Source organism: Trachinotus anak, unplaced genomic scaffold, assembly GCF_046630095.1.
Source record: "Trachinotus anak isolate AG129_WGS33_773 ecotype Australia unplaced genomic scaffold, CSIRO_AGI_Tana_v1 ptg000003l, whole genome shotgun sequence".
Lineage (NCBI taxonomy): Eukaryota > Metazoa > Chordata > Actinopteri > Carangiformes > Carangidae > Trachinotus > Trachinotus anak.
In genome coordinates this window covers 17,842,726-17,853,901 of record NW_027273854.1, presented here as the reverse complement: position 1 = coordinate 17,853,901, position 11,176 = coordinate 17,842,726, and the positions used below count along the sequence as shown (strand labels likewise).

Below are 11,176 nucleotides of genomic sequence, written 5' to 3'. Positions count from 1 at the left end.
TGTCGTGTCTTGTCTCTCCCCTCTCTCTCCCGTCCACCATCAAATAAAAAAGAAAACTGCAAAACAACAACAGCAATAAAAATCATCTAAAGATTATTATTTAACACGTGTCTCATTAGTTTAATCAGCATTAAAACGACAATGTGCCTTCATAGGAGGTTGTTTGTCAGACTGTTGTCATTTTTAGACTTTGGTGTTTGTACAGATTAAATTAGATATCCGGACAGTATTCACAGCGCTTCACTTTTTTTTTCATTTTGTTATGTTACAGTCTTATTCCAAAATGGATTAAAATCATTTTTACCTCAAAATTCTTCTTTTAAAATCATACATTAAAAATCTTGGTTTGGAAATACTTTGTTCAGCCTAAAATAAAAATACAAGATGAATCATTGTTCAACAAGCTGCCCTCTCCGGCTCAGACGTGACAAAACGTAAGAGCGGCTGGGGACAAGATTACAAAAACGGACACTCGCTTGGCCTGTTGAACGAGTTTCAGTTAAAATCCTCTACACAGAAAACAAACTCTGACGTACGCGCAAAAAGTTGACACACACACAGACACACACCCTCGATCGTCATCAATCAGACTTTGGGCTGTTGACAGTAAGAAAAGCTGAAAAGGGAAGCCATTAAACTTAAGCACTAACAGTTGTATTTCAGGTGAGTTTAGAGGTAGTTTAGAGTTCACATCACTGGTGAAGGTCAGAGTAAGTCTCCACTATAAGTCAAAGCTCCTCCTTGACAATGACTGTGTGTGTGTGTGTGTGTGTGTGTGCAGATGTCTGAATGTGTTGACATATTTCAGCCTTCTTTCCCCTGGCATTTTAAAGATCTGCAGAAAGAGAATCCACCCATTAACTGCTTTTTTTTTTTTGCTGTTGTGACGCTGCAGGAAAGTCACACTCCCCTTCACATGCTGCTTTACACTGGATGACAGAGAATTAGACAAAGAGAGAGAAAGAGAGGGAGGAGCAGGCATCCATGGCATCTGCGGCCTGACAGGAGCTCAGGTATATGAACGCACTAGAGAAACAGTGAGCTGTTTCTTACACTGGATCCACAATCAAGGATAAAAGGGGACTAATAACAACGGCTTCTACACATGACGGTGAGAATCAACTCTTCCTGCTGTATATCAATAGGCAAATGTATGTATTATAAGCTGTAGAAAAGAGTTAAGGGTACATTACCTCACGGAGAAAAATTTCAAGGACGTTCCTGGTTTTGTCTAATACTTGTGTCAGTTTCACTCTGCCTCCTCTTACTTCCACCAGTTTCACTCAAAGATTCAGAAACAGCCTGGTATGTTGCCTCACATGTGATTTACATGTATAGATGACTATAATGAATTGGGTGTTGAGGCTCTTCATTCATCTTTATTGAATTCACAATCATATAACCTCGGCTCGACTGGTCAACCATGAACTAGAATAGCAGAAACCTTACATAATCAGAGCACCAACACCTAGCAACAGGACACGTGTGACCCGGTGAACACAGCAGCACATGGTGGTTTGTTGGAGGCGCTTAAATGCCTGTCATTCCCCTTACACTGATGAAAATGATCACAACCCAATCCAGATCACACAGCTGATATGTAAGGTGTTATCATTAATGGCTACAGGTGGATTTACCAATACTGCATGTGTGTGTTTACTGTGAACCTAAAAAAAAAAAAAAAAATTAAATGGGATTTGAATGCTAGTGCTGATATCAGCTAAACTTTCTCACTTATTTGTTTTCTTTAGTTGACGAACAGGATGTCAGGTTATAAATGTGGCTGATAGTGTGAGGCGTCACTATATGGCATCAGTATTTTCTTTGTCTGGATGTGAAAAAGGGTTTTGTCTGGAATCAACAGAGCTGATACACTGGGACGAGGACAGCTACAATACACCTTCTCACAGCTGACCTTTTTACTTGTAATGCTAGGAAAAGCACAGGTTTTGCTAATAACATTGACAATGGCGCAGTTCTGTTCCAGTCATGACACAAGAGCAGGTCCTAAGTCAAAGCAACTAAATGGAATTCGGCCGTTTTTCATTTTGTTACGATACACCTGTGCTTTTGCTGCTGTGAGAACAATGAGAACATCGGTCTCCTGCTGAAATGGATTGCTGGATTTCTAACTGGCCGACTGAAAACCCCATGCACAGTGTGTGTCACTTGATTTGTGGTCATTTCATCAAATAAAAACAATGGAGTTTGCACCTCTGAATCACAGCAACTAACATCATGAGGTGGATCCTGCTTGAATTTCTTCTCTTGAGGCAGCTGTGTCAAAATCTAGTTTCAAGACCATCATTGCACAACATTTTCAGTGTTGTCCTTATTCGTGCACGATGGTTTCAACTGCTGATCACCATGATTATTTATTCAAATGTGTAAGCTGTATTAGGACAGCTTACGGTTTTCTGGCAGATATCCACTATACCCCTATATTCAAGGGTTACAGGAAATGTCCATAGCACATGACAACGGCAGAAACCTTCCTGGTTGGTGAAAGATAACAGGAACATTTCTGGTAACACAACCTTTAAGTAGGACATGTAGGACGGCACAACCAAAGAGTGCACTTGTAACCTGATGAGTGAAACCTTACGATTAGTTGTCCGGCAGCCTCAGACTTTGCTCGTGTCCTGATCGTTGTAATGTTAGAGAGTTAAATTTGTCACTGTTAAACCCGGTAGCCGCCTAAACCCCCAAGGACAAAGTACATGATGAAGGCCAGCATCAGTAGCTCCCGGTTCATCTCACAACCAGCCTATGAAGACCCTGATGCATGTAAGGTAAGAAAAAAAAAAGATAACAGGTAATAAAAGCAGTTCTCATGCATTATTTGAAAGGTTGATTAATTTTGCCTTTTTTTTTTTTTTTTTGTTAGCCTGCCGTCACAGATGGAAGCCAGTCAGAGGTTAAAGTCAAGCCCGTGCCTCTTCCCAGGTCTAAAGCACAACCGGGAGTCCAGAGTAACACCAAGAAGACTGTTGACTCTGGAGACAAAACTAACAATACAACCAATGCAGTGGTGAGTTGAGCAGTTTTGACACTTGATTTATAAGAGAAACTCATGATAGAAGATATTGATTAGCATTTTTTTGTCCTTTTGTCATCAGAGTTCCCCACGCAGTGAATGCCCGGCAGACTTTGTGAGACCCCACCCTGTTCGTCCCCCTCCTAGACCACCAAAATATTTGACCACCAGTAAACCCACAGCAGCAGTTAACGGAGGCAGTCGATATATCAACTTAAATACTGACCCAACTATGAAGGTATATGATATTTTAAACAAAATTACAAGCTTCATTTACTCCTTAAAAGATTGCTACATGTGGTGTTGTTATTACATTACATTACATTCATTTGGCAGATGCTTTGTCCAAAGTTTTTTAAGTCCAGTTTAAGACTTTTTAACATCTGCCAAGACATTTTTTTAAGGAAAATGAATTCATTGCTTTTGAAACCTGCAGATACAGTGTAAAAGCATGTTCAGTGCTACAGTACAAGTGCTTCCGGATTTATTACAAATATTACTCATCGTAAAGGAATGGCTCAACATTTTTCAAAAGGTAACTTGACTTATCAAAACAGGGAAGCCTCTGCTCACGCAAAAAACCTTACTTACTCGAATCGCACCTTTGTTTTTTTTCCTGCCTCTGAGCTGGAAATGTCGTTGTCACTGTGACGTTGTCAAACAACCAACAGAAACTCCAGAACTGCCTTTGGCCAAGAAATAGTCATATTTCCTCTTCCTGTTAGATATTATTATATGAATGGACAGGTATGAAAGTAGTATTGATTTTCTCATCTAACTCTTGGTAAGAAAGCAAATAAGTGAAACACTTTTGACAGAATTATTCATTATAAAGGCTTTCGGGTTCCAATTTATCGAATATTATTAATAATACTTTTAATATTTATTTATATTAAACCCACAATATACACATTTATTTTCCTAGATATTAACAGCAGTGTTTCCGTGATTAATACAAGGTGTATTGATTGTTGTGGTACATGAAGAAACTATAACTTTCTCTCTGCGTCTCCGTCTGCTATAGCCTCCACCTGTCGGTACTGAGAGCACACAAAATCCTCCTCGTCCCCCTCCGCAACGCCCCCCTCTTCCGTCCATCTATTATGATAGATTACATTCTACAATGGGGATTCAATCGAAGGTGAAGGCTCTGCACAAATCACACTTTGCTGAGATATAGGTCTAAAGAGCTCTAAAAACCTTATATAAGAGATATAAACACCTGATTTCCTGATTTAACCATGTCACATCGTGAATGTTTCTTTATTCTTTGATAGAGCTGCACTGCGGCGTCTCAACAATCCACACTCAGCTCCCCGCAACAAACTCCAGTCTCACCTGTTTTCTCTGTGGAGGAGGTGAACCTTTGTGGGACTTATGGTGAAACGGTAAATTGCAAGTTAAGTCTTATAGTCACTGACATTGCAGTTTTTGTGAGTTGGGAAAATGAAGATGTTTAGATGTCTTTATCATTAGTTTATGTCAGGTATGAATAGCATGAAAGCTGAGAAACCTGTAACCTGGCGTACAGCCAGTGTTTTAGTTATACTTGACTGCCTGTGAATGTCTTTGATTTTCAGGCCACAGACAGTAAAGACAGACCTGCAGTTCCACCTCGACTCTCGCAGTCCTCCCTCCCCCGCTCTTCCTCAGAGTGTGAACCCTTGTCTCCTCAGGTATGAGAGCCACTGCAGAGCTGATAGCAACATGTGATAAACCAGGACAGGTGTCTGTCAACATGGCAACAAAAGGTGCAGAAACACATGCTTTCGTCATACTGTCATGGAAAATCTGAAACAAAAGAGTTTATCCTTTTGTCCTGCATTTAACATTGTTCGGTCAGCATGACACACACATTTTGGAAGAGCCGGCCCAAAAGCTTTGGAAACCCTTTACACCCCTGTGACAGCCTGTTAGAAAAATTCACTGAGCTCCAATATTACCATGCGAGAGATTACTTTCCTGCATTCTTCAGCGAGTCATCAAAAATGAATAAAGGATAACTTGATGCTTGGATGCTCTGGTTATTCACCTGATAAACAGTTTCATTTACTTCTGTAAGGACGGAGGAATATGAACGTATCATCAGTAAATATACAAAGGTTTTGGAGCATGGTGGGTCTCCCAGTACCTAACTGAGAGATTAACACAGAACAACATGCTGAACCTCGTGCCAAGCCACGAGCATGGCTAAATATTTAGTATTTCCCAGGTAAAAGTTTGTGAAAATAGGACAATAATAAAATTTACAGTCAAAAATTGAAATCCCTTCATCAATTTCCTGCTCAATTGTCATAAAACCATGAATTTTATTAACTGTTTTCTTTGGAGAAGTGCTGTTGTTGTTTCTTTGTGCAGCAGAGCTGATAAAGAAAATTCATTTTCTGTGTCTATGACAGACCAGACCACCACCTCCTTCATTCAACCCACCACCACCACCACCACCACCTTCAAGAGGGACACCATGCGAGTCGGTGTACACTGAGATAGAGCATTGTCCCTACCTGGATGTTCTGCCAGAGGATGATGATGACATGGTGAGAGAGACACACTAGTAGATAACATTTCTGTAGATTAAGGCAGGGGTGTGTTTGAATTTATTTCTCAACCACTGATGTATTTCCATTAAACACTACCAGACAAAAGGGAGGACAATGCCTCACTCCGGACTACGCTCCAAGAATGGCTGCATCTCTTCTCAGACCAGAGAGGACAAAGAAGTGAGGCTTTTCCTATACTAAATCATTTACTTGCCCCTTCGTCTCCTCGCAAATAAAACTTTGTTTTAGCACAATTTGATTTACTGTGGGCCTACGTTTGGAGAGGTTTGTTTCCATTCTCACAGGATTAGTTCTTTTCATTGCACCATTTTCTTTAGAGATACATTTTGAAGACACTGTGAATGAGAACCACCACTACAGGTCAGTTTCTGTCCCTACAAAGTGTTTTTGACCAGAAAATGATCTGTTTTCCTCAGAACCTCTGCGAGATGTTGAGATGGTTAACAAGAGTGTCAAGTAAGTACACATTTTATTTTCTAGATAAACATTGCATCATTGTGAGTGGCAGCAAATGTTGGTGTGTGCCATTTTTATACTTTTATTTTAATGATGACCAATAATATATATTCTTTTGTTTTCAAAGATATATGAAGAAAATGAATGAATAAATCAGTAACAATGAAAAAAATACACAATATATCATCCTCAGTAAAAAAGAGCATTGTCAAAGTATCCTAGGCCGACATGTAATTTATCTTTGTGCAATTCTTCCAACAGAACCTGATTACATGACTCCATCACTATATGGCCTCAGTATAGAGGAGGAAATCAGGTAACACAGAAACTATCTTATGAATTCTTTCTTGTGAACTGGTGATGTCCTTTTAGTTTCATGTTATAATATTTAAAGTATATTAAAGAGGAAACTGTGCAGGAAAATTAGATGTACAATGTTAAACACCTACATTTTACTACATTTGCTTGCTAAATAATTACAGAATTCATATCAAATTCAGATAAATGAGCTAAAGAAGCAGATGTTAGCTTGTCCTGTCACTGTCTCTATGCAGATCATTTAATCAGAGAGCCATGAATGTGAGCAAGGCCCTGCGCCTCTACAACGTTCTCATGATGAGGCGCAATGAGTGCCTGCGGAACGTCATCACAGAGTTCAACTCCATCTCCAACAGCATGGACAAGTTGCAGAAGAAGAGCAAAACCATTGGCATTGCTGGAGGCACCACAGGTGCCGTGGGAGGGGTGACTGCAGTGGTGGGCATTGCCTTGGCTCCTATGACCATGGGCGCCTCACTGATTGCAACAGCTGTTGGTGCTGGCATGGTGGCATCCGCTGGGGGTATTGGCGCCCACAGTGTCAAGGCCAACAAGAAGGTCGTGAACAGGTCGACAGTTGAGAAACTAGTATACGACTATAAGTCAAATATTGGTGACCTGGAACGTTGTCTGGATTTTATTGTCTCTGGGATGAATGAGCTGCGAAGGCATGACATTGCCAGGTTACAGAGGGCAGGAGCCCAGCCTGACGCACTGAAGATGGCACATCTGTCACAGTCTGTGTTTCGGGATAACATGAACGATAAAAGGAGGACTTCTGTTGGGCACACAGGTGGGATGTCATCTGAGAGGCTGCTTCTGGCTTTTGCTAAGGAACTGGATCAGTATTTTACAGAGAGTGATGGTCAGAAGCTGAAGAAGTCGAACAAGAGCAGGTTTTCAGGTCGGGTTCGCCTGCTGGCTGCAAATCTGCAGGAGGAACTGGACCACCTGATTCATATGTGGGAAATGTTTAGTTGAACCAGAGAACTCTTTGTCTGTCTGTGTGTGTGTGTGTGTGTGTGTGTGTGTATGTATGTATGTGTATAATATGTTTTAGAACATTTCCACTGGTGCAATTAAATTCCTTATTCGCCACATGTATTTTAATAAACAATTTATATTTGTAAAACCTAATGTGTGGTTTATTAAAACCAGCATTTAAGGGTAGTTTAAGATTGTAGTTCGACTACCAATCATGACTGTGATAAATAAAACAGAAGAATTAAGGGAAATCACCGCCATAAGTTAAAAAAAACATCTTAAATTCATAAACAATACTCTAGACTAGTCCCCTTTTAATATAGCAGTTGAAAAGAATGTGAATAACAAACACTGGCGGAGTGATAATGTGAGCACCGCGGAAGGATACCTCCAGCCCCCACTTTAACTCTATATCAGCACCACGCCGCAGCATGCGCCATTTTCCTTTTCGAGGGACAACAAACGAAGTAGTAGCATTGTCGGACATCGCTCTATTGGCCGAAATGGCAGTGTAAAGTGTGCAGCGACCCAGCAGCAGCCAACAAAACAGTGCATCCAGCCAGTGCACTGAGTCACTTCTAATTCAGCAAAAATGTCGTAAGTATTATTTTGATATCGTTTGGTCGATGACAGCTGTCAGGTGCGCCCCTTTGCGGCCTGAGCTCTAAATAAGATCTTGATCATTTTTATGAAGATTAGTGTGACCACTAACAATTAGTTTGACGTATACTAGGTTGTCGAGTGGCTGGATACAGTGACTTTATTATCAAACATGAACTGGGATGACGTAATACGCGCCATTAACATGTAATGTTAAATTTTGTCCTGTTGGCTCATATTGTCTCGCTACCTGGTATCGGTGTAAAAGCCCCGGACAGTTTGCGACATTTGTATTCAACTTTGTTAAATTATCACGACTGAGTGTGAGCGCCGACGTGGCAGTCAGAAAATGGTTCATTTCCTCTCGGTGTCAAAATGGCGGAATGAGAACAAAAGTGTAGCTGTGTGTTGTGAGGGAGGGCGGCGGACTCCGTGACCCCGGTTGGAGACAGGCTGACGTCACAGTCATGAGACCGGTGTCTGGAGGGAAACACGTGATGTGCACTGCAGGGATGGGGGCAGTGCTGAGCAAAAATGGGAAAGAGTTTGTCTTCTCAGATCCCAACCATTGTATTCATACTCAGCAGTCTTTTTGTGCACACATATGTGCTGACAGTTTGATTTGTGAATCAACGAATGTTTTTAATTTGTCTGTATTAACTATTATCTAATTCTACATCCGTGTCCATATTTTCACCACAAATGTCTTATTTTCGCCCCTTTTCTCAGGTCCTACGTGGAAACCCTCAGCACTGCTGCATTCGACAGCATAAAAGAATTCGACGCTCTCCTAGCATCGTCACGTACTCCATTTGTGACCAACAACAGCCACTATGACCATGATGATGACAAACTCACAGTTTGGCCTGGAAGACATGGAGGCCCTTCTCTGGGGGCCTTCCTCTCCCATGGCTGACGCCATAGGCTCCTTATTTCACCCTGACCGAGAAGAACATCAGGAAGGAGGAGGAACCTCACGGGAAGGGGACACTTCCCCTGCGTCACCCCTCACCTCCTCATCACTGTCTTCTTCCTCTTCTCCTCCTCCCTTCTACTCTCCTCCTCCCTCGCCGCCGGCCGCCCTCCTCCATGCGGACAAAGCCGGGAATGAGTCTGACCTGCTCTCCCTCCCCTGGTTGGGCCACCCTGCTCAGCTGAGATGTAGCCAGACAGTCTCAGATGACAGGAAAGGTAATGATTGTCTAGATTAACCAGAAATGTAACACTCAAGCACACATGAGAACATACTTGAAGTATTTTTAGGCACCATCTATTAACCAGTAATGGTCTGACTAAATAAAGTACCTTATTTGCTCCCGCAGAGGAAACATTTGGTGACCTGGACTGGATGGCTGAGAGGATGGATCTGAGCGAGTTTGACCTGGAGTCTCTGATTGGTTCGTGCAGTCCTACTGAAGAGTCCCCCAGCTCTACTGAAGACCTCCTGGCCTCCCTAGATTGCCCCATGGAGCTCGACTCCCTCCCAGTGCCCACTCTCCCAACTCTTGCACTCTCAAGTCTTCCTTCTGCTTCTCCTCAGAGCACACCTCCTCCTACCCTTCCCACTATCAGTGAAGATACTTCAATCATTACAGTGGATGACTGTGAATCCCACACTGATGGGCAGGAGGACCCCTCCTCTCCCCCATGTGTGCCAGAACCACAAGAGGAGCTTGAAATCAAATCTGAGCCTGCTTCTCCTGGCCCCTCCTCCCCTTTGGTCGATTCTCCTTCCTCCCCAGTCTACACCCTGGACCTGGGCAGTGAGGTGGATGTCTCAGAGAGTGAGGTGAAGCCAGTGTTAGCCGCTGTGGTCCCTCAGGTCCCGAGGCTTGTACTCTCCCTGTCACCAACCCGCATCGTCCTCGTGCTGGCTCCCAAAAATGAAGTCGGGATCACCACCACTACTGTGGCCACCACATCAGAGGTCGTTCACTCCGCCCCTCCTGCCTCCCCTCCACAAAGGTCCTCCAGAAGCAGACCATACCTTGAGCCCAAATACAAAGCTAGCCCACCCTCTCCCGGTGCCACTAGTGTCAAAGTCAAGTCCCTCCGGGGTGCAGGTGGTGAAGAAAGGGTGACTTTGAAGGCACCAAAGGACAAGAAACTTAAGAAGATGGAGCAGAATAAGACGGCGGCCACACGTTACAGGCAGAAGAAGAGGGCTGAGTGGGACTCCCTCAATGCAGAGTATGCGCTGCTGGAGAGGAAGAATATGGAGCTGAATGAGAAGGCTGAATCCATGACCAGGGAGATTGAATACCTCAAAGAGCTGATGGAGGAGGTCCGCCTAGGCAGGATCAAAAAAGGTCTTAGTGCTGACCCCTAGTGGCAGGGAAAAAAACTGACAGATGAGTTGAGCGTAGATGGAAGCGGGCACAGCAGATTTTATTTTCAATGCAAACATATCAGTATAGTATGTGTTCTGTCCACACAGCATGTCTTGGATGTACAATCCAATAAAACTGATGTTTGTCAGAGTATCTTCTTTTTAACTATCTAACACTGGTATTAAATATAGAATAGTTTTATGTTTAGAGTAGTTCTATGGAAACAAGTATTTTCCATTCAGTATATCAACCTGTGTGCTGTTTGTTATATTTTCCTATACCTGGACCTTGGTAACTTGCCAGTAAGTCTTTTTAAAGTTTTAAAATGTGTAAATTATAGTATAACTGCACCACCTGTATTATCATTCTCTTAATAAAGAGTCTTAAACCCAGTTGCACTAATTTGGTGTGATTATTTGTTGGCCTAATGTTGGGAGGGAAGTGAGGGCCAGTGCATATAGTAGCTAGATTTTTTTTCTTTCACTCTTTGAGAGATTCAGTATAATAGCTGTGTAAATGTTTGCATCACTTAACACACTGGCATCAAACTGTAGAGGTGTGTGTGAGAATATATAATACCTATATGAAGTGAAATAAAACCCCTACAGCAAGAATTCATTTAAAAATAAGCTTTTCTTCAAATGGTAATTCACTTTTTGTTTTATGAACTTCAAAAAATGATTAAAAAATATAATTATTATAATTATTAATTAATTATATATTGTATATATTATATAATTATAAAAATAATGGCATGTGAATAAGTTTGGGCACCTTAGATCAGTAATCCGGCAGCTTGCGAACATCTCTTGTAGTGAGAGTTTCACTATTTAAGATTTAGGAATTTTAACCCGCTTTTCCTGCAGATCATTTCCAATTCAGATATTCGC

General features: G+C 41.9%; 2 protein-coding genes across 2 annotated transcripts; both read left to right on the top strand.

The window, feature by feature from the left end:
- Positions 1 to 734: 734 nt before the first annotated feature.
- On the top strand, positions 735 to 7,504 carry LOC139618364 (uncharacterized). The gene is made up of 12 exons (XM_071474235.1): positions 735 to 1,111; positions 2,694 to 2,792; positions 2,888 to 3,031; positions 3,120 to 3,275; positions 4,062 to 4,178; positions 4,315 to 4,425; positions 4,618 to 4,713; positions 5,437 to 5,574; positions 5,677 to 5,757; positions 6,015 to 6,054; positions 6,316 to 6,370; positions 6,609 to 7,504. The coding sequence occupies exons 1-12, from the start codon at positions 1,106 to 1,108 to the stop codon at positions 7,351 to 7,353; spliced, it is 1,788 nt and encodes a 595-aa protein (XP_071330336.1). The 5' UTR covers positions 735 to 1,105; the 3' UTR covers positions 7,354 to 7,504.
- A 281-nt stretch (positions 7,505 to 7,785) lies between these two features.
- On the top strand, positions 7,786 to 10,678 carry atf4b (activating transcription factor 4b). Its single transcript, XM_071474237.1, has 3 exons — positions 7,786 to 7,953; positions 8,686 to 9,147; positions 9,279 to 10,678. The coding sequence occupies exons 2-3, from the start codon at positions 8,790 to 8,792 to the stop codon at positions 10,283 to 10,285; spliced, it is 1,365 nt and encodes a 454-aa protein (XP_071330338.1). The 5' UTR covers positions 7,786 to 7,953; positions 8,686 to 8,789; the 3' UTR covers positions 10,286 to 10,678.
- The last annotated feature ends 498 nt before the right edge of the window (positions 10,679 to 11,176 follow it).

Coding starts and splice junctions, on each gene's coding strand:
- LOC139618364 (XM_071474235.1), top strand. Junction 2,793..2,887: donor AAGACCCTGATGCATGTAAG/GTAAGAAAAAAA, acceptor TTTTTTTGTTAG/CCTGCCGTCACAGATGGAAG. Junction 6,371..6,608: donor AGTATAGAGGAGGAAATCAG/GTAACACAGAAA, acceptor GTCTCTATGCAG/ATCATTTAATCAGAGAGCCA.
- atf4b (XM_071474237.1), top strand. CDS start 8,790: ATGACCATGATGATGACAAACTCACAGTTTGGCCTGGAAGACATGGAG. Junction 9,148..9,278: donor AGTCTCAGATGACAGGAAAG/GTAATGATTGTC, acceptor TTGCTCCCGCAG/AGGAAACATTTGGTGACCTG.